Source organism: Pinus tabuliformis, chromosome 3_2, assembly GCF_031772625.1.
Source record: "Pinus tabuliformis cultivar Carrire ecotype Pingquan chromosome 3_2, CPIR1, whole genome shotgun sequence".
Taxonomy (NCBI): Eukaryota; Viridiplantae; Streptophyta; class Pinopsida; order Pinales; family Pinaceae; genus Pinus; species Pinus tabuliformis.
The window spans coordinates 657,673,435-657,697,574 of NC_142302.1; the positions used below are offsets into that span (position 1 = coordinate 657,673,435).

General features: G+C 40.1%; 1 protein-coding gene across 2 annotated transcripts in view; it reads left to right on the forward strand.

Annotated features, from left to right (window-relative positions):
* The window catches only part of LOC149182381 (Transducin/WD40 repeat-like superfamily protein), a 37,081-nt gene extending 18,184 nt beyond the window's left edge, over positions 1 to 18,897 (forward strand). Inside the window, exons 2-4 of one of the 2 annotated variants that reach the window (XM_089416825.1) lie at positions 5,619 to 5,735; positions 8,212 to 8,537; positions 17,839 to 18,897. In XM_089416825.1, the coding sequence (XP_089272951.1) occupies positions 5,623 to 5,735; positions 8,212 to 8,537; positions 17,839 to 18,803 (1,404 nt within the window). In that variant the 5' untranslated portion in view covers positions 5,619 to 5,622 and the 3' untranslated portion in view covers positions 18,804 to 18,897. The remainder of the gene's footprint in view (positions 1 to 5,618; positions 5,736 to 8,211; positions 8,538 to 17,838) is intronic. The other variant, XM_089416826.1, reaches the window with a different exon arrangement.
* Positions 18,898 to 24,140: the final 5,243 nt, after the last annotated feature.

The window sequence follows — 24,140 nt, forward strand, 5'->3', positions numbered from 1 at the left end:
TTTGACACAGTTATTTTTGGAAAAATGTCCCCAGAAAAACCCATTGTGGGAAAACCGGTGTAGCAGATGAGGGTTTTATAATTATGCAACAGTGAAATTCTGAGTACAATCTGGATGCCCAGAATTAGCAATCCTCTACAAGGTAATCTAGTCACAAAAATTAGTGAGACAAATTTTGCCTCACCCGACACTGATCCAACTCCAAATCTGGCACAAACTGGGCTGCTCAAAACCCCTGCATCGGCCTCTGTGCAGGCCAAACTCGCACTGCTTGGAAGATGCCCTGATCAAGATATCTAGCTCAACTTGGCCTCTGAGAATGACTTGCTAGCCCTTCCAGAATTTCTCTCGGTCTCCAGCAATTGAATTGACCCTCACTCTAGCTGAATCGAAGAACTCCTCTGAAGTTGCCTGCGCAACCTCACTGAGGAAAACTCGGCCCTCCTGAAACTGACTATCCGGAACTGGAATCTTCTTTGGAATCACTATCTCTGCCTCTCACTGCCTCTGCTTCCCCTCTAGCTCGAACTTCTCTTCCTGATTCAACTGCTGCTACTGGATAGTTCAATCTTCCAAGGAAATCGACCTGTCTAGTATATTTTGCTCCAAACTCATCGACCTCGTCTTATAATCTCTCGTTGGCTCACCAACGACCATCATTAAGTCCTCATCAATGGCCAAGATCATTTATGAGTTGATCCATGTGATTTTCTATAGAAATCTCACCTTTCTCAACTAATTCTTGTTAATTAATCACTTTTCCTAAGTTAGACTTAGGAAAAATTAAATTATTGACTAATTAACTTAATTGAGCCATCTCTTGGTGTTTTCTCCTGAAACTTTTTCTGGGTTCTAGAGTTCTTGTGTTCCTTAGCCTCTTTGACCAAAGTGGAGACTAGAACTCCTTTCCGATGCTACAAAAACTAACAAACCTAACTATCTTCATTCAATTTATTCTTGAACACCCATTTTGTGCCAATGACATTCTTATCCTTCGGTCTAGGAACCAATTCCTACATACAGTTCTTCTCTATCTGACCTAGTTCTTCGTCCATTGCCTTAATCTAACACTTGTCTTCACTTGCCTAGCTGAAATCCTTGGGCTCTATCTGTGATAGTAGTGCAAAGTTTGCTTGTCTGGGATTGCCTATAAATCTCCTTCTTGTCTACACACCAAGATCTATACTTCCAATTATCTGGCTCTCTAGATGTTGCTTTTGCACATATCTGGATGGAGTTTTGTATCTATGAGATGATTTTGGTAGCTACTCATCTTCTTCTTTTTGTAAATCTTCATCTTCTTCTTCCTCCATCTCTTCAGGTTCTTCATATTTGTACATAGAACCACCATACACATCTAATTTCTCCTGAGGCGAGGCTTTGCTGTATGGTGTACATCTTTATCCACTCTGAGATCTATGCATTCTTCAATCCTCTTAGTCCTTTTGTTATAGCACTTTTAGCCTTTTCTTTTGATCACGTATCCTAGGAAAATGCCTTCATCAGCACGAGAGTCAAACTTACCAAGCTTCGTGTCATTCCTCTTGATCTAACACTTGCTCCCGAACAATTTGAGGTGCTTCACTAAGGCTTGTCTTCCTTTCCACAGTTCATAGGGGTCTTATCACTGTTCAGTCTGAGTTGAGTTTTTTTGCCAAGTAAACAACAACTTGAGCGACTTCACCTCGTAATGTGTTCGCCACTTTTCCTTTGTCCATCATGGCTCCAACCATATCTTGAATGGTTCTGTTATTCCGTTCAACAACTACATTCTGTTGAGGGGTTCTTGCAACAAAGTATTGCCTTCTAATGTCGTGCTCCTCACAAAATTCTTCAAACTCCTTTGAAGTGAACTCACCTCCTTTGTCTGACCGTAGGCATTTGATCTTCAGATCTTTTTCATTCTCAACCTGTGATTTAAACATTTTAAATTTGCTCAAGGCTTCTAATTTGTCTTTTAATAGCATGATCCACGTGGCTTTAGTGAAATCATCAATGAACAAAATGAAATACCTTGGCTTTAGTGAAATCATCAATGAACAAAATGAAATACCTTTCACCTCTTGGAATTTGTGCTCTGGTTGGACCACAAATGTCTGTATGAACCAATTCTAGAGGTCTGGATGTGGAATACTCCTTTGTTTTCAATTGCACGCTTGTCTGTATACTACACTGACAGGACTTACATACTGAATTGTTTGGTTTTGATAGTTTTGGTAAGCCCCTTACTGCCTTTGTTTCGCTGACCTTCACCAAATTGTCAAAGTTAACATGAGCCATCCTCCTATGCCACAACCATGTCTCATCAGCTTTGCTTAGATAACACTTCACTCTGGAATCATCGAAGACGTAGACATTACTGGGAGTTCTGATTGCTTTCCCAACCAGCTTTCGATTTTCTTCTCTTTTGATTTCACAATTTTTTGATCTAAAAATGACATCATAACCATTATCACAAATCTTACTAACATTTAGAAGAATGTGTTTGAGGTCGTCCACATATAGGGCATTATGAGCCTTAGTCCTCTTATCTAGGCTGACTATTCCTTTCCCTTTTATTTTGGCTGGGGCATTGTTCCCAAACTTTACACTGCCTTTATCATTTTCTTAAATTAGGAACTTGCTTTTGTCTCTAGTCATGCGCTTGGAGCATCCACTGTCCACATACCACTTTTCCTCTTGATCATGCACAAACATTACAACACTGCATTCCTCGTTTTCTATCTTTTGTTTCCACCTTTTTGTATTCTTTTGAGGAGTTGGCAAATCGTACTTCTGTTGTCTTGTAGGATTAAACAGTTTACTCCCACACTCATTAGCTTTGTGCCCATAGTTATGGCAGACATAACCCTCAATGTCATTCATAAGGGGTGAGAATGAGTTCCTTTGTGCATCAAAGAATTTTCTTGATCTATAATTTTCATCTCTTTCAATTTTAACAACCTTATAGTCAACAACTTTATAACAAAGTGATGACACATAAAACAATTTCCATAGAATAGCTTTGGGTACCTGAAATAATGCTTTTGCTGAGGTCAGGTAGATTTGTTGAAATTTTGCTGTCTTGCTTGATAATGGGCAGGTCCGCACTAAGGTGCAGTCTTGGTCTTGGTTGGGTTGACATCCTTTTGATTTTCTTTTGGTTTTGTCACCCTTTCATCCTTATCAGCTCTTCCTTTAAGTGCTTCTGCATAGCTCTGAGGCTCCTTGTTTCTTGGGGATGTGGAACTTGATTCTCCTTTCGAAGTCTGGTGAGGCTCTTCATATCCTTGACCAAATTTGCTTGCTGATGGCCTTTGAGAGCTGAGGAGATCATCCAATGCTTCTGAAACCTTAGTAAATATGAGGTGTAAATCCATCTTGGACTTGATCTTCACGAGATCTGTTCTTAGAGATACAACTTCTACCTCCAACTCTTGGCAGTTCTTTTCCCATTCAACTACTTGGTTCATAAGAAGCTCCTCTTTTCTCCTGGCTTCTTCAAGCTGGGTTTTCAGAGAGATGATATCTCCATCATATGTATCCAAATAGTCTTTCCTTGCATTTTTGACAATTCTAGCTTCAGGGCTTCATTTTCATCTTCTAGTCTATCATGACTCTTTTGTTTGTCCAATAATTGCTGAACTAGAATGTCCTTAAGCTTAAGAGTCTCTTCTAACATTACTTTTTGAAGGTTATAATCTTCATTATCAGAATTATATATACCTTCTTCAGCTCACAAAAGTTGCTCTTTCAACGACTTCTTCTTCTTCCTGGTCTTCTTCAACTCTTCCAGTGCACTGACTAGTTCTACCTCGAGGTCCACCACTCCTCTAGAATATGATTTGTCTTCAAACTTAGTCTCAGATTCAAATGCCACGAGTGTGCATTCCTCTTGTTCTCCCTCAGAGGATTCTTAATTGCTTGCCTCAGATGACTCACTATCTTCCTTGGAGTAAAAGCTCTCTTTCTTCTGAGCCTTCTTCTTCTTATATTTCTAAGCTCTATCTCGACTCTTTTGTTCCATCTCCTTGTCTTATTTCTCAGATTTATCTGTACATTTAGAAGCAAAGTGTCCTATTCTACCACATTCAAAAGACTTAAAAGGTACCTTACCTTTATATTTGCCCGAGCCTCTTTTAAGTTTCCTTACAATTTGAGCCATCTCCTCATCTGAGTCATAGTTGAAGTAATCTTGGTGTCCTTTGTGCTCTTTTGATTTCTTTGAGGCTTTGAATGTTGCTTCCTTTGGCTCTGACTTCTCTCGTCTAATTCTCATCTCATAGGCAATGAGGGTTCCATGCAACTACTCCATTGTTAGAGTCTTTGATTATGTCATCTCTTCTATGGCTGAGATCCTGACATTAAATCTCATTGGGAGCGATATTAAAACCTTTTGGACAACTGCCCCTTCTTTAATGTCTTCACCAAGCCCTCTAATCATATTGGCTACTTCATTAACCCTAAGGAACTATTCAACAATGCTTTCTTCCTCATTCATTCTAAGACTTTCAAATTTCATTCTATAGGTTTGAATATTGGCCTGCATTATCTTTTCATCTCCTTTGTAGTTGTTCTTGAGCTTGTTTCAGTTTTCTTTTGCTGATTTGTAGTGCATCACCTTTACCAGCTTGGACTGGTTAAGACCAGCTACAATTGCATCCTTGGCCTTTGCATTTTTGTTGTATGCTCTCCTTTCATTAACCCTAAGTATTCAACAATGCTTTCTTCCTAATTCATTCTAAGACTTTCAAATTTCATTCTATAGGTTTGAATATTGGCCTGCATTATCTTTTCATCTCCTTTGTAGTTGCTCTTGAGCTTGTTTCAGTTTTCTTTTGCTGATTTGTAGTGCATCACCTTTACCAGCTCGGACTGGTTAAGACCAGCTACAATTGCATCCTTGGCCTTTGCATTTTTGTTGTACGCTCTCCTTTCATCAAGATCTATAGGTGGAGTTGTTGGAATTATGTATCCCAATTCTACTACAACCCATACATCCACTCCAAGATAAGTGATGTATGCTTCCATTTTGACTCTCCAGAATACATAATTAACTCTATCAAAGATTGATACTCTGCTTGTGTAGATATCTTGATTTGCCTGATTTGCCATGATTCCTTGCAGATCTACCCGCTAACGATTAAACTGTTCTTGAAGGAACCCGCTCTGATACCAATTGTTGGGAATCATGAATTACTGGGGGCCAGCGGGGGGTGGGGTGAATCAGTAATTATAAATCTTTGCTTCTTTAAACAAATATCACACAATCACACAACAAAAATGCATTCACAATTGTACACAATGTTTTTAATGTGGAAACCCTTCCGGGAGAAAAACCACCAAAGCTTGTTTTTATTATGATGTAAATTCAAAGCACCCACTTTGTTTACATCAATTATTTTGTGAGCACCCACTCATATGAGGCCCCAACCCCCTCAGATCAGCAAGCATCGACTTGCTGAGAGGCACCAACCTCAGATCGGCACCAGTGAGATCTACTCTTTCATAGGATTTTCAAATTGAGACTTCCAACAATGTTCTTTAATTTAAATACAATTTGTTATCATTTCTCACACACAACCACTTCGGCTTTTGCAACTCACACATGGCTTATCAGGTTCTTCGCTCTTATGTAGGCACATGCAGAGATGTAATCTACAACACTGTTCTTCTACAACGAACTCGCTATTAGGTTCAACTGCTTTCAATTTGTGTTCTCTTCACACTGTGCACTCACTTTGGCTATCTCACATGTACATTCACATCTCTGCTTCTCTACCTTTTCATTCTGATTACGCACTGCTCGAGAATAGGTACTTCAATTAATTCTTATTTGGCTCAAGGAGTTTCTTCAGTTCATTCTAGCTACAGTTTGCTATAGATCTCCTCTGACACATTGTTCCTCCACCTTGGAATTCCAAGTAGCTCTATACTTAATTCCACCAATTGTGCTTTCCATTCAAAGCTTCTCTATCTTCAATTACGATTGCACCAACTAGCAAGCTCAATCTTTTGTTGCATTCTCTATGAGTGGTTGTGCATCACTTCTCATCAACAAATCAGATCCCATCCTCTGCTGTCCGACAATGCAACGAAATCATTTAATTTCATAACTGATCTCAACACCAAATTCTTAACTATCCAAGCTGTTCATGAGTTGAGCTCCATTCTCATATGACTGCAACTGTGACCAAGGCCTTACCACATGATGCGCTTATGTTCCTATTCAGGTTTGGGCCTTCTCTGTCGCTGCACTTGAGCAAACCATCTCAATGACTGAACTACTGAACAACTCAAGTTTCAAGACCACTTCCCAACTCCAGTAGAATTCTGAAAATTCTATAACACAGATAATCTTCCACAAACGCAACCTGCCAGCACAATTCCTGATGTTATGCCACATCATCAACTGACGACGCTTCTTTTGTCATGTTGACATCATCCTGCCACATGGTGTCCTCCAAATGGTGCCATGTGTCACATGGATTTGGCTCATTTGGCCATTTGAAAACTCCAAATTTCCTGCCATGTCATTTGCACAAGGCGCCATGTCATCATCCATGCCTAGTCAGTGCCACCTCACTGGCCACATCTTTGTGCCATGTCATCAACCTGTATGAAGAGGAAAGTCGGGTTCGGGTGCTATTCTTGTGCTTCCTTTCAAACAAACCTTTAGAGCCAAATGGCCAATCGACATTGGAACTTCGCCATCATATGGATCTCTGTTTATGAGTTCGGGTTTGGGACACTTATGCACCTGCACCCCTGAATAGATCAACTTCGGGACTCCCTTTGCACCTACACCCCCAAACGGCTTGACTGCCCCGAACAGCCTGATGACCCCAAACTAGTGCGGAGTTTGGCTTTTTCTGCCGCGCACTCCTTATTTTCTTCTCAAATGGCCCGGACCTCCAAACTTCTTCAACCAAAAACCGACTGCCTGAATTTAATATACAATATCTCTTCGACCCTTAGGAGATTTTCTACGTGTGATATATCGTTGGAAAGGTCTTCCAGTGGGCTATCCATCTAGGCATTCTTGGGAGCATTCAACTTGATCTTCTGCCCATAAACTGTCTGCAACAAACAGGTCTCTGAACCATGCAACCACTAGTCATAATCATATTGTTTCTAAGTATTCTTCAATAATTCTACTACTATGATGGTTCTATACAAATGACCTAAACAATGAGCTTGATGCTGCCCTTGACATCAATGATTGCACAATATCAATCTCCAAGACCAATCACAGGTGCCAATCAATGACAACACTGTGTCCAACAAATATCTGATGTATCTAAAAATGACCATGGCATTGAATTAGAATGCTTTCTCCAAGTCATAAGCTACTCTAAATATGAGAATCACCAGAAGTATAGGTGTGGTTTTGGGAGAATCAAGCCTTTAAACAGCATTAATCTTATATCTAGCTTGAGAGCTGGCTCTGAGAGAGAAAGAACCATTGCTGATGATTTTGCTTCTTTCTCTATGCTTCCTTGAGAACCTGTCAAGTGTTTTCACTCCTTCACTATATTTACAAAATCAAACCAAATGGAGTTGTCATAATGAAGCAACCGACTCCCAGTTGTCAGCACACAACTTCTGGAGACAACACTATTATTTTAAAGGCATTTTATTGCAAAATCATACTGCATTGAATAACAAAAGTTGATTCTTTCACATTGCCAAACAGTTCAATCAGTAATTCTTCTTTCTTTGCCTTGGAGAATAGATTCTCATTCTTTGTTAACACTAGAATATGAAGCAACAGGAAACTGTTGGACTATCTGGGTATGAGAAAATTGTCTGCCATATCATTTAGTGAACTCTGAACAGCTGACCAAGCTAGACAAATAGGTGGAGGCAAGTACTTGTTCCATCTTCTTTGATTGGGCATCAGAGTAAATTAGCTAGTTTGATTGTGAAAAGTGGATTTAACAACTGATTGTAAAAAGATGGACATTATCTCAATAGATGGCAGTAAAGGTAGTTCTCTATGATTTTTCACTTTGTTCTGTGCCAGAAATTTTAAGAAATATATAAATACAGAATCCAGATAGATTCTTGGTAAATTTCCTTCACTTGCAAGAGGGATTGTATTTGAATTGCTATCTATATTCTCTAAACATTGAACATACACATCTTGCCACATACCATATAGCTCACATTTGTTATCACATCGTACATGTATATGGTATGTCATTGACCTTTCTTTTATTGTTTTGACAGAATGGACGTAACATGCATTCATCTAGATGGTAATGCTGATGCAGTTGAATTCTGTCCTGACTATCCATTTCAACATATTTTAGCAGCAGCAACCTATACATTACAGGAAAGTTCTCAGCCTTGTCGTGTTGGAATTTTATCTCTGTTCTCAATTCATGACAAAACACACCTCAAGTTTCTTCAGCAGATTAAAACTTCAGGAATTTTTGATATCAAATGGAGACCAGGGAAAGGGAACATGCAGCCTCATCTTCTACAAGCTGATTCAGATGGTAACTTGACAACTTATTGTCTAGAAACTTCAGGGATGATGTCTGAAGATGAAGGTGCGTGGTTAGAAGTTACCTTGCTTATATTTAAATTTTGTTATCTCCTTTTGTTTTTCTATTTGATATTTTTGATGATGTCATACTGGTTTTGATTTGCCTATTAAAGTAAAGTAGTGCATAAGTTCAACATTACCCTCATCAGATTTGAATCTTCATTATCTGTAAAATTTTCTGTTTCCCACCCCGGTTTTCAGTTTCACCTTATTTCTCCCATATAGTTAAATGCCCATTCCCATAGCCATACATTTAACAGACTGAAAAAATAAATATTGCTGAAAACACAAATTCTGGAAATTTTTCAGAGTGCTGGAAATTGCAGAAATAAAAAATCAGCAATTAAAACAGCCATAAAAACACATTTAAACTCAGTGATTTTTGGTCAACTTGACCCTGGAAAAACCCCCTACAACTCTTGGGGAAAACCAGTTTGAGAGCTCTTCTTTATTTCTGGAAAATGCCTTTTACAGAGAAAATATTTCAGCAAAAAATCAGCAAAACAGAAATTTTTCCAGCAAGCAAAACTTATCTGTTTTCAGCCCACACGACAATCTGAAAACTGCTGGAAGAGCTGTACGGACCGTACGGATGTACGGACGTACGGACTGTACGGACTGTACGGACGGCCGTACGGACTTGTACGGACAGCCCTCGGGAAAAGTGCAGAAAATCGCCTCCTCGATATTTGTGCTGAAAAATAATTTTTTCACTGTTTTGCTCACTAAATCTGCCTTTTTCTACTTGTTCTTTATGCTGTTCAGATTTGCTGAAATGCTGCCTTGGTGTGTGTGCCAAACTGCTGCCTCTTTCTCCTCCTTGTCCAGAAATCTCCCTTGCTCTCTTGCTCTCCTTCTCCCAATCTGCTCATGAAAGAATTGAATGATCTTTTCCACCTTTTCCTCCCTTAACCCAACCCTAAATGACTTTTGGGTGATCCCTAAATCCAATGGCTGAAATAGATTTAGATCAATGGCTGAGATTAAATGTTCATTTAAATCTCACTTTCTATTTTTTAATTCACCCCACTTTAATAAAGACCCACTTAGTCATTTATTTCCAAAGTCACTTTTCCTTTCTAATTTTTCATTGACTTTATAAAGTCACTTTAAAATTAGACTTAGTAACTTTATCACTTAAAGTCACTTTCAAATTAGATTTAACTTTATAAAAATTATAAAGTTACTTTAGGAGAAAAATTAAATTCTTTTGGACACTTTTCCCTAGGCCAAAGATCAAAGCCTTAGGGAACCACCTGTCCTCCGGTACCAAATTTCAACACTCCCTCTTACCGAGGAAGGTGTTCCTCACCACACCCATCTTGTCTTTGAAGTAGACATGCTTGCCCCGTGGTAAGGCTTTGGTAAGAATATCTGCAACCTGCTCATCAGTGGAAATATACTCAAGCTTTACAGCTCCCTTCTGAACATGGTCTCTGATGAAATGATATCTGATCCCGATATGCTTTGACCTGTCATGAAATACTGGATTCTCCGTGAGTTTAATGCAACTCTGATTATCACAGTAAATCACTGAAGGTCTCAACGGCTGACCAAATAAGCCAAACAACATCTTGCGAAGCCAGATGGCCTCACAACTAGCTAGACTGGCTGCCATATACTCTGCTTCCGCTGAACTCAGTGCTACTGACTGCTGCTTCCGGCTGAACCATGACACTACTGCTGAACCCAACCCAAAACAACACCCTGAAGTGCTCTTCCTATCAGAAGCACAACCTGCCCAATCAGAATCAGTGTATCCTGCCAATCTCACTCCATCTCCCTGCCTGTAGTCCAGACCATAATCCACTGTCCCCTGCAAGTACCGCAAAATGTGTTTTGCAGCCACCCAGTGAACCTTCCTAGGTTCACACATAAACTGACTCATCGTGTTGACTGCAAAACAGATATCTGGTCTGGTGTTGACCAAATACATCAAGGAACCAATCAGCTGCCTGTACAATGTGGGATCCACCAACTCGGAATCCGAAGCATGAAGCTTCTTCCAGTTGGTGATCATCGGTGTCGACATGGGTCTACAATCCTCCATGTGGAATCTGCTAAGGATGTCCACAATATACTTCCCCTGCCCCAGGAAGAAATGCCCCTCCTCCTGCCACACCTCCAAACCCAAAAAGTAATGCATCAAGCCGATGTCCTTCATCTCAAACTCCGCTGCAAGATCTCTCTTGCAGTGCTCTATGAGTCTCTCTGCACCTGTAATGATCAAGTCATCCACATACAGCACCAGAATGAGAGGCTCCTCACCAATCACAATAAAGTAAAGGTTCGGATCTGCCTCACTCTTTGTGAAACCCATCCCCTGCAAGTATGCATCTATCCTGGAGTACCAAGCTCTGGGAGCTTGCTTCAGGCCATAAAGGGCCTTCTTCAATCTGCACACATGGGACTCCTTCCCATGCACCTCAAAGCCCTGTGGCTGCTCAATGTACACCTCCTCCTGTATGAAGCCATTGAGAAATGCGGTCTTCACATCCATCTGGTGGATCTTCCAACCCATCTCTGCTGCTATCGATATAATGGAGCGGATCGAAGTATATCGAGCCACGGGAGCGAAGGTCTCCTCATAATCAACTCCCTCTACCTGTGAGAACCCTCTAGCCACAAACCTTGCTTTGAATTTCTCAATGCTGCCATCTGCAGCATGCTTTACCTTGTAAAGCCATCTGGAAGTAACCACGGATTTGCCCTCAGGCCTCGGCACCACCTCCCAAACATCATTCTTCATGATAGAAGAATACTCCTCCTGCATGGCCTCTCTCCAGACCTGCTGGCTAGCTGCCTCCTCATAGCTAGAAGGCTCAGAGTCAAGGATGCTGGTAACCATCGCCATATAGCTACAAAATCTCTCAGGTGGTCTACTCTCTCTGACCGGCCTCTTCGGCTCAGCAACAGATGTGGCATCTCTCAAGGTGTCCTGAAGCCACTTGGGCTTCCTCTTCCCTGAGCATGCTTCTCCCATAGGAGAATGAAACTCCTCCTCCTCATCCCCATCAGTAGCCTGAACTCCTGACTGTCTGTCTGCTGTCCTCCTGCCTGCACCTGAACCTGTAGAAGCTGAGGTACCGTGTGAACTGTCCATCAGTGGACTCCCTAGTGAACTGCTCTGTGAACTGCTCTGTATGCTGCCCGGAGCACCACCCCTCTGGCTCGGCGAGCCACTGCTCACTGATGGACCTGACATCCTCATAGATGTACCTCCGGATCCTCCTGATCCCTGCCCACTGGATCCCTGCGACTGACTCAACTGCTGCTGAGGGTCTGGCTGATCCAGATACTCTAACTCCCGTGACCTCCTAAAGGCCCTGTCCTCCTCGAACTTCACATCCCGTCTGACAACATCTTTCCTCTGTGCAGGAATGTAAATCCGAAAGGCCTTTGAGGTCTCACTGTAGCCCACAAAGATACCCTTCTCTGCGGTGGGCTCTAGTTTGGTCCTCTCCTCTTTGGGTATATAGGAGTATGTAATGCATCCAAGAATATGAAGATGACCAAGATCAGGCTTCTTCCCAAAGAAAGCCTCCTCTGGAGTCATGTGCCCCAAGGCACGATGCGGACTCCTGTTCTGCAAGTAAACAGCTGTGTTGCAGGCCTCTGCCCACAAGAACAATGGCAACCCCTGATCATATAACATGGCTTTGGCAGCCCCTATGATGGATCTGTTCTTCCTCTCCGCAACCCCGTTCTGCTGGGGGTTGTAAGGAACAGTGAACTCCCTCCTAATGCCTGCCTCTGCACAATAGTCAACAAACTCTCCAAGGGTGTACTCTCCTCCATTGTCCGACCTCAGGGACTTGATCTTTCGACCTGTCTGAGTCTCCACAAGAGCTCTGAACTCCTGAAACCGCTTGAAGACCTCACTCTTGGTCTTCAAGAAATAAATCCAGGTCCTCCTGGAGTGATCATCAATGAATAAGACATAGTACTCATATCCACTCAAGGAAACATGAGACATCCGACCGCTCACATCGGAATGAATCAAATCAAGTATCCCCGTCGCTCTGCTGTCACTGCTGGGAAAAGGGGATTTGGCAAACTTGCCCATCGCACAACCTCTGCAAGTATCATGGTGATCAGTACTGAAATCTGGCACACCTGTAGTGATCTCCCGCAATGTCCTCAAGGCTCCATGAGACATGTGCCCCATCCTGCGGTGCCAAATCTCGCATAGCTCAGAACTGCTAGCTCTGCTGTCGGTACTACAGCTCAATGCCAAAGGGGGCTGGAATGCAAACTTGTACACCTTTGCATGGCGTACACCTATCACTCTAGCTGAATCAGCTGGAGAGCCCCTGGGATACATCAACACCTGTCCTTCCCTGAACAGTACCTCATATCCTCTGTCCTCCAACGCTGAGACGGATATGAGGTTCTTCCTCATCCCTGGCACATAAAGAACCTCTGACACCTTCAAGGGAGGTTTGGACTCCCTCTGAAATGTCACTGTCCCCACCCCGACTGCTCTAACAACTCTGTCATCACCGAGTACTACCTCAATATCAGTGCCACTCTCTGAAAGCTCTGAGAAGTACTCCCGGACTCCTGTCATGTGACGTGAAGCCCCACTGTCCACATACCAGATACCTGTAGATGCTCCGCTAATCGAGGGAAAAGCATGCTCCCTCTGAACCTGTGTGGCAGGTGATCCTGCACTAGAGGACTCACATGTAGTGAACGCAAACTCCCGGTCAAAACGACCTGCAAAGTCCTCAATCTCAGCTGACGCTGCCACATCCTGGGTCTTCCCCTTCTTCTTCTTCTTCTCCGGACACACAACTGCATAGTGTCCCATCTTCTGACAATTCCAACACTTCACTTTGGAATAGTCCTTTTGTGAGTTACCCTGTTTACCTTTACCTTTGCCTTTGCCTCCACCACCGCTTGTGGAAGCCTGCTTCTTCCCTTTGCCTTTCTTGCCTCCTGCCATCAGTGCTACGTCCTCATCCTGCTCAACTGGCTTGGCTGCCCCAAGCTGTCCTTTCCTGATCTCTGTCTGTATACAATCATCCCAAAACCTCTCCCATGTGGGAAGGGTCTCACGTGCACAAACCCCATCAGCAAAGTTCAACCATGAACGGGGGAGGCCATTCACTGCAATACGCACCAACTCAGTGGATGGAATGGCCTCTCCAATCGCTGCCAACTCATCTCTCACATTGGTGATCTTTGTGAGATATCCAGCTGCACTATCATTCCCCATCTTAATGTTCTTCAGCTTCTCCTTCAGGACCATCTTCCGGTTCTCATTGGTACTCTGGTAGAGATTGGACAATGCTGTCCACATCTCATGGGCATTGCTCTTTCCTCTCACATGAGGAATGCAATGGTCTTTGATTCCGTCTAGAATCAGCCTCTTACCCTTGTTGTTCTTTCTATTATAAGCTGCCAACTGAGTAGCATCAGTAGGCACAACAACAGGGTGCTGTGCTGTATGCACCATGATATCCCAGACTTCTGCCTCCTCAAAGATACTCTGCATTCTCTCCTTCCAAACGCTGTAATTTGTATGCCCATCCAACCTATCCTCCACCCTCAATCCCAATGACATCTTGCTGTCCTAAAACTGAAAAATAGCACTGCTGTGGTAAAGATAAAACTGCTGTTTATGAAAAATCAGCTTGCTGGAATTTTCTGAGTGAAAAAATCAGCAGCTGTATTTTTTTCCTTTTGCTGTCCCAAACTGCCCTTCAGCACTCAAGCTCCGATACCATGTAAAATTTTCTGTTTCCCACCCCGGTTTTCAGTTTCACCTTATTTCTCCCATATAGTTAAATGCCCATTCCCATAGCCATACATTTAACAGACTGAAAAAATAAATATTGCTGAAAACACAAATTCTGGAAATTTTTCAGAGTGCTGGAAATTGCAGAAATAAAAAATCAGCAATTAAAACAGCCATAAAAACACATTTAAACTCAGTGATTTTTGGTCAACTTGACCCTGGAAAAACCCCCTACAACTCTTGGGGAAAACCAGTTTGAGAGCTCTTCTTTATTTCTGGAAAATGCCTTTTACAGAGAAAATATTTCAGCAAAAAATCAGCAAAACAGAAATTTTTCCAGCAAGCAAAACTTATCTGTTTTCAGCCCACACGACAATCTGAAAACTGCTGGAAGAGCTGTACGGACCGTACGGATGTACGGACGTACGGACTGTACGGACTGTACGGACGGCCGTACGGACTTGTACGGACAGCCCTCGGGAAAAGTGCAGAAAATCGCCTCCTCGATATTTGTGCTGAAAAATAATTTTTTCACTGTTTTGCTCACTAAATCTGCCTTTTTCTGCTTGTTCTTTATGCTGTTCAGATTTGCTGAAATGCTGCCTTGGTGTGTGTGCCAAACTGCTGCCTCTTTCTCCTCCTTGTCCAGAAATCTCCCTTGCTCTCTTGCTCTCCTTCTCCCAATCTGCTCATGAAAGAATTGAATGATCTTTTCCACCTTTTCCTCCCTTAACCCAACCCTAAATGACTTTTGGGTGATCCCTAAATCCAATGGCTGAAATAGATTTAGATCAATGGCTGAGATTAAATGTTCATTTAAATCTCACTTTCTATTTTTTAATTCACCCCACTTTAATAAAGACCCACTTAGTCATTTATTTCCAAAGTCACTTTTCCTTTCTAATTTTTCATTGACTTTATAAAGTCACTTTAAAATTAGACTTAGTAACTTTATCACTTAAAGTCACTTTCAAATTAGATTTAACTTTATAAAAATTATAAAGTTACTTTAGGAGAAAAATTAAATTCTTTTGGACACTTTTCCCTAGGCCAAAGATCAAAGCCTTAGGGAACCACCTGTCCTCCGGTACCAAATTTCAACATTATCTTCATGAAAGCGATTGCTCTTCATCACTTGGACTAACCTAGGATGTCGTTTTTTCCAAGACATAATGTTTCACAGGAAAAGGGAGAAGGAACGCATACGATGCATTGAAATGTCTAACACGGGGATAACAACCATATCAAAAAAATAGTATTGAAGTTTTTATTCTTTATCTCCTTTTCTCTACTAAGAAATTTGGGTTTTGTTTTTGAAATATGAATTAGAACAACTGATGCTGTTAGCTAACTTGATTTTAGGCTTGAGAAAATGTGGCTAAACACCTAAGTATCAACTGCAGAATGAGCTGCTGTTTGATTCCACACCCTCTTGTATAATTATGGAAAATGCCTGATTGGTCTATAACATACAGCTAGATCTCACGAAATTTTCAAATGTTGGAATATTTGTTGTCTTCCTTTAGATTGAGTTTCAATGATATTTCATCTTTTGCCATTGATAATTTCTTCTTTTGTTCTTACTGAACGGTGTGCTGGTGGGGTTTGGCCCTTTGGTAAATGTTTGATTTGGAACGGGCACTTTTTGGTGCCAATGCTTGATCTACAGGCTTCACTTTTGTATTGGGCTTCTCAACAATCTTCTAACACACCAATCGATGCTCAAAATCAAAGTTTGGACATGGGAGATAAAGTTATTTACTGTTACATGCAAATTCTAACTTTGTTGCATCTATAGTTTTAACTAATCAGTGAAATTCAGAGGGAGCTTATCCTAATTGACTGCTATTTGCCAATTGCAACTATTTCCCCTTGACAGGAAAATATGGTACAAACATTTAATCTATATAATAAAGAGATGCTGATTTTATCTCAAGTGGGTCATTTTCCTATGGGAACCCGTTACAGGCCTCTTCCTTTTTTTCCAAGGAACCTGTATTACAAAAAATACATATTCAGATGCCCATGGCATTCAGTAGTGAAATTAAGCCCCTGTCTTGACATTCTTATGTCCGTGACTCCAACAAAAAAGACATTCGTATGTCCATGACTATTTCAATTTTCAACAAAACACTGTCCTTAAATACAACAATTTTTTTAGAAGTTTGCAAAGAATTTAAAATGGTCATTATCAGCAGTTCTATCATACTACTAGATATATCATATATGCAATAGGATGATCCTCTGCTAAAACTACAAATTTGTATGCACCATCTACGGCGGTTAGTTATCTTCCCTGTACCAGTGCTTCTGCAATATAAACAACTGGATATTAAACCCTTGTATTCTACATCTACTCGGAAGGATTACAAACGAACATTTCTTCACTGGAATATTTGACAATCCAATAAGTTATAACGGAAGCTACACTGTTCTGCAAATTGTTCACTCTTCTAAACTAACAGCTGAAATTTTTTGAAGAAAAGAATTCAGAAGCTCGTTTGTCCTTGTATGCCCATATTCCTCGTGTTGGACATGGATATGTTAGGACACATGCCCTGTGCACAGAACACATGCCGAACACTTGTTTGTCATTTGCCCTAATTGTGTCTCGATTTCAGGACATGTGCTATGCCTGTAAATCATAGTGTAGTCATTGTCCAAAATTTGGATGTGAAATATCAAACGTTGAAATTTGGGGGTAACCTTTCGTCAAGATTGTTGTAGACCTGTTAGATGTGTTTTCTTTCTTATAAGTTATCACAGCATGTTATTTTCTTCTATTGCATTAAGAAAACTTTGAACATCTTGACAGTCAGAATATGACAATTAATTCTGAGTGGTTCAGACGTCCAATGCGTTATTCGAGCCATATTTGATAAGAATGCTATCTTTTGGCATCCATTATACAATTTATTATTACATTATGAACTGTAATGTACTGGGCGGTGACTTGGAATTGCCTATCCTATGAGTAAGGAAATCACTGCACATGCTCCAAATGGTATATGAAGATAAGATACTGAAATGCTGTCCTATTAGAATGTGACAAGCCAAACTCCCTTGACATATCATGCCAATTTTCACAAGGTTTGGACTCTGGAATGTTCGAGTTATCTAGTTGATAATGGTCATCCAGACCATAGACGCAGTCATATTAATAAAGTCACTTATTGACTAGTCTAAATCATGCTTTAGTGTTGTATTAAAACAATATTTACGTCAATTTGATGTTCATGCACCTATAGATTATGTGTTTAGGGTTTTTGTCATTCCTTTACCATGTGTTCTGTCATTTCATAATATAAGAACTTAGAAGTACTTCCCTCTTTCAAGTTTTCTTGTCATTTTGGTTTCTTTCTGTTTGATTTATTTTTGTTATATGCGATTAGAGCAAAGGCAACGAATTCCAATCCCTTAAGTGGATCAGAAATTGGATCTTTTGGGTATCTGGAGGTTTAAATAACAGGACTGGCATCCTCCCCTAAAATTATATTTAGTACAGATCGCTTTGCTTGCTAATGTGGGAGTCACATAAACTAACTTATGCTTGGTTTGACAGTTCAGGTGACTGACAATGTTAAGATAAAGGAACTTGTGAGTGAGAATATTAGCTGCTCTTCAATGTGCCTTACTGTGGATTGGGACCAGTTTGATGCTAGCCTTTCTTCAAATATTGCAGTAGGCCTTTCAGATGGTTTAGTATCAGTTGTCAGTTTGAGCGAAGCTCAGATGCAAATAGAACACACTTGGAAAGCTCACATGTTTGAAGTCTGGACCGTTGCTTATGACTCCCAGCGGCATGATATCTTGTATAGTGGTGCTGATGATTGCAATTTTTGTGGTTGGGACTTGCGAGAAAGTTCCTATCAACCAATATTTCGAAACACAAAGAGCCATCGAATGGGAATATGCAGCATTCAGAACTGTCCAGCACGGGAAAATTGTATCATCACAGGCTGCTATGATGAATGCTTGAGATTATGGGATACAAGACTGATGGAAATACCTGTACTACAGGAATCTGTGGGACTGGGTGGAGGGGTTTGGAAGCTTAAATTCCATCCTTCCAATGGAAACCTTGTTTTGGCTGCGTGCATGCACAATGGTTTTGCAATTGTGAGGCTTGAAGATGATGGTATCAAAATTGTTGAAGAATACAAAGGGCATGATTCACTAGCTTATGGTGCAGATTGGTTCAAAGGGGATGTATCCAAGATAGAAAGATGTTGGTTAGGTGTGCCCTGCATTGAAAGCAGTTTCGACCAGGAAGAACACCTTTTGGATGATAGAGATTCATCAAAAACCTGCGGGCAACAAAAGGATAATAATATTGCTACTGCACAGCAAATCGATTCAGGAAATTCCTTGGATGATGGGCCATCTGGAAAAAGAAATTTTGAAGAGAGGCCTTATGAAAGAGCATGCTCATTGGTTGCTACTTGCTCATTTTATGACAAAGCACTGCATATTTGGAAACCAAAAACTCCTGTATATGATGCAATTCTTAATTCAGCAGATGATTGACGTTTTCTCCAATGAGGTTGAATATTGATAGCTTTATTTGGAAGCATACAAAGTTACAAACAACTAGAATATTTGAGATTGTCTTTCTGTGGAATTTTCATATTTGTCTTCCCTTAAGGTTTCTCATTAAAGATGAAAAACGGCTGCTCACTGTATTCGTATTTCTTCCCTTGAGGTTTTTTTGAATAGAAGAGTAGAAGTTCTAGAGGTACCGTAGAACGAGTGTGCTGAACTTAATTGCATGATATGTTTACACCCATGATAGGAAATTCATACTGACGAACTGTTTTTGTGTTGTGCTTACTAACCTAGTAAATGTAAATGGCAAATTTTATGGAGCTTATCATCTCGGGTTGGGGTTTTGTTTTCCACATAATCATATTGGAGAAACTCATCCTGAGGCGTGAAGACTTTAATGATATGCCATCCTGTGGGTTAATCTCCTGCCTGTGGTAAGATAATCATATACATAAATTACAGAGGATAATTTCCAGTGCTTTATGGGCCTCTCTAAAATTTTAATTTCTATCCTTGGATTGCTTACCAGAAATACTCTTGATAGCCATGCTTACTGCCCTATTTGATACTTCAATTACTACTTCTTTCCCACTTGGCAGGTTTTTACTTCATTTAATTGGGGTTTGCTATATCTCTGTTGAAAAAATTATATGTTCTTTGGAAGTGGATGGATAAGATAATGTCTTTGGATTAATAATAAAATTAAAAATGCTTTCCACACACTTTCAATGTGAAGGAGAGGTCTTCGTGGCCTTGTAACGCTACATCATGTGCTTTTGTGACGCAATATATCAATTTCATGTCCTGAGCCAGATGAAAGGATTTCCATCCCTTTCAAATTTGTACATTTTAACAAGGTTTGTTCAGAATGGCAATCAAGCAGTTTTTTGGAAGTAATCTGATACACAAAAAAATTCAAGAGCAACTATAGCTTTCGATGATCCATAGAAAAACACATCATAACCTTTAGTTCGAGACAATTCCCAGTTTCCCTATTCGAAAATGTTATTGCCATGTTTAGACACCTCGTGGCATTTAGTTTGGGACAATTCCGAATTTCCATATACAAGTCTATTATTGTGATATCTTGAGTAAAGCATGCTCATATTTTGAGCAAAGCATTTAATATGGATGAGTTTGGGAAAATTTCGAATTTTGATATATAAATCTATTATTTTCATATTTCGCGGAAAGCATTTAATATTTATTAGTCCTGATTCATTCAATGGTTAATTGATTTGATTGATTGTTTAATTTTAATTTTTTAAATATGAAAATATGAGTAAGATTTTTTTGTTGTTGTTGTTGTTGTTGGGTCACGACAAGGACCCACCGCTGCCAGACACTTGTTTGTGGGACAAAGGACCCACTGTTGCGCATTGATTTGACTGTTAAGTCTACGAAGACATTAAAATAAAATGCAAGTGCTTGTCAATAATTGTATCAATATATTATAATATATTTTTTGGAGACAAATATATTATAGAATAGTAGAATAAAGAAAATATAACCAGATATACATGATAAAATTCTATTTAAACTAATAGTGATTAGTACAATATGGTTGAAGGATTAATTAGATTTTAATGATTGTCAAGGTTGTATAGAATCAAAGGGCTTGATGGACTACAACTATTCAATGTGAGATATACAATGTGGTAGAAGTGTTTCATGTATTGCAAAGCTTTGCTTTGCCTATGAGGTTGTGACTAGGTGTATATTTTATGTTAAAGTTGTGTAGGAATTATACTTGACCCCATTAGTGTCTTGCAAGCACCGGTGCATACACAGGCATGAGCATGAAGGGAAATTTTCAGGATCCATACTTATCTCTTAAAATGTAGAAACCATAATGAATCTTATTAATTCTTAACATGTCAACCCTCAAATTTTGGCGGTATTTTTTATAAAAATATTCAAAAATTTAAGGATTTTATATGGTTTCCAGAATATTTTGGTGATTATTAGAATATAATGATTTTATCCTATAGAATTTGGATGATTCATTTTAGGAAGAAAATAAATTTGATGAATCTTTTTTAAGCCAAAAACATCGGAAATTAGCCCATGGGTGAAACACAACTCCTAAAATTTTAAATGACAAGCACAGGGACTGTGTTGTAGCAGAGCCTTGAACCCTAGCGGGCCAATAACAGTGCCTACATTCATTGACCCAACAAGCCACCATTGATAGTTTTGGAAGGTCTTCTTGATCCCTTTATCCAATATATACATTTTTAATTATATTTTTCTACATTTTTCTCATCTCGTGTACCTTTCTATCCATCAATTCAAGTTTTTAGTGGCCTCATTTATGGTCATCATTGCTTGTGAGAATTTTTCCTTGTGTTCATACATCCTTACCTAGAAGTTCACTTTTATGATGCCCAAACCTTCTTATTTTGGGTGGGCTTTCTCATCACATTTACCACTATGTAATCTCTTCATGGACTTTCTACTCTAGGTTGGTCTCACTTATTGCTTATTTGCTTGAGTATCAAATCCCAAACCTCCCTTACATTTATATTTAGTGTTGGCACCATGCATTTACTTGTTAGCATTATTGCCTTGCCACCTACCTTACCACATACATTTTGTAATAATAACATCCCTCCTAATGTGATTGTCACATTATTTTATAGCTCACATTTCTCGCCCTAATGACTTGCCTATGCCACTCCCTTGGTTAATTCACCTTCCTAATCTATCATTTCTTGTCAAAACATACTTATTTTATTTAGTTTTCCTAAAATAGTTGTGATCACATTGTCTTTGAGTTGGTATCACCTCCATCTTTGAATGAAAAATAGCAATACTTTTGCTATGAGCATTGGGCCTTTTTATTTTATTGAGTTCTCCCTCTTATTCTCATTTGGAATTGTTTTCCAAGTCCTTTTTCACCCTATTGCTAGAGTTGGACACAATTTCCACCATTGCCATCTATCTTAGTTGATTCAACAGCTTACTTCCATTTGCATGGATTTCCACCATAATTTCCACCTTATAGGACCCAACAATTTTCATGTGTCATAACATTACTTGCAAATGCTTATCCTTTCCACCTTAATTGATTGACTAGAGATTCATACCATCTACTTAGTACATTTATATTACACACCACCCCACTGAATATTCGTAGCTGCATTTGGACCATTTAATGAATCTCTTGCTTCATGACGCTTGCATTGTCATTTAATTTATATACTTAATAGGAGGTCCATTGTTACATAGGTGTGGATAGCAATGTTAAATTGTCGATAATGGAGCCATGCATCGAGTAGTTGATAAGCATTTGGTAGGTCACTTAATATTAAAGCTTATAGTACTACATGCATTTGGGGGACCTTAGATCATACACATCTCACTTCCATACATGTGCACCACCTAAACATACCTTGTATTGCATACACCTATGCATAAATCCTCGTGTTGTGAGCAACATTCCTAGGATAAATCTTTTTTCACAATCATGTAGGGTGATTGGAAGTCACTTACATGGTGAACAATTTTTATTTTTTTAGTATCTTTTTTCTTGAAGCTATGACTCATGATTCTCATGTAAAGACAACACCGATGTATTTGTAATTGAAGACAAGGTTGTGGGGGTTAATCAATACATGCTAGAATACTTAATTATAATTATTGATGATTTTTTTAATGAGTATTTTTCTATCAAAACCACACCTGGATGCGGCAAATACACGAGGGATTTACAGTTCAACTACATCACTAGGCTTCAATTTCGGCAATTACAGAAAACCAAGCCATGCTCAATTGTCACTACTAATCACAAAAAACGATAATACTCTTATTATGCTACTAGTATAAACCCGACAAAAGTGTGACAAAAGTAAGATGTAATAAAAACCAGTCATTACAATTGTAGATTAGACATCAGGATCTACCTGGCAATTTAAGTCAAAGCCCAAGGTCTTTTCTTCTGGAGGGGTGCTCGACTTAGCCACCTGCAACTGGAGGTCCTCTATCATGCTTCAGAGTGCCCCAACCTCATCCTCCAAACGAGCTATCTGATTGCTCTTAGCTTCTATGATGTCTAAATTTTAGCTGGCTGCCTCATTTTGTCGATGCAACAGAACCTGAAGGTCAAATATTTCAGCTCTCAACTCGGCATGCTCATTAATGCATTGGTCACAGACAGAGGGAACAGGGATGTAGCGTATGTATACATCTTGTACATAACCAAAATTTTGAAATTGCTTCTCGCCACCTGACCCAAGCGTGCTCGACGATGACCCCTGGAACCAGAAGCCATGGAGAAAGGAAGAAAGGATGTCGCAGAAATGAGACAAAAACACAGAAGGGGAGGCAGAGAATCTTGTTTGTTCCCTTGACAGAAATGCATGAACGCTCTTTCCCAGATGCACTCCTCTTCACCAAGCCATTTTTCTTGCGATGGACGACACCACCAAGACCAAACCGCAGAGCTACGCTAAACTGGGACTGATGAGCAACCAATTGAGTGGAAAAATTGAAACGACCTTAAGGAATTTCAAGTTCTACTAGTTTTGTTTCAACCCGCGAAATTCTTTGAACAAAGCGAGTTCTCCTTATATGAGAGGCAAAACCAAGAACTGACATAGAAGTTTCTCTAATATGAGACTCACTCGACATCACTACACATAGGGGGTGAAACCATATCCTTGCTAGCTTCTGACCTATTAACATCCAACAAAATGGGAGAATTTGAACAACACCAAGGTGATTTATAGAATTTACCATGTAGATGCCTCGTGCGGTGATGAAGAGTGGAATCCGAGCCACTAGGATCCCAAGGCGGCTCCATCATCATTCTGTATAGTGAGGGGACTTCCTCCTCACACAACCTGAATCTCAAACAATTGGGCAGTCTCATATGATCTAGAGGGAGTAAATGTAACTCACCAGTTGAGAGAGTTCACATGAGGAGCCATTGAAGACACCTAGGATGAACCTTGAATGTTGGGGAGGACAAGAATTTTCCCACACTTATCTGCAGATCCTTCCCGGAGAATGTCACGTGGGGACTACTGAGAGCGCCTCGCATCACGGTGAAGTGGGAGGGCATCATCATACGTTTGAGAGGGGAGGTACTATGGGTCAATGTCATGGAGATACAAATCAGAGGGACGAAGGGGTAAGGGGAATTCATAAAGGGGATAAGGGTAACAATGTTATGGTTCCTTTTAGGGATAGGTCTAGAAGGGGGGTTGACAAAGAGGGTCTTCATGGTAACTAGTTAGGGGATGTGACAGAAACAATCAACACCATTGATTTTTGTTTGTACTTCTTCCAAGTGGCAAGCCTTGTTTACCGATATAT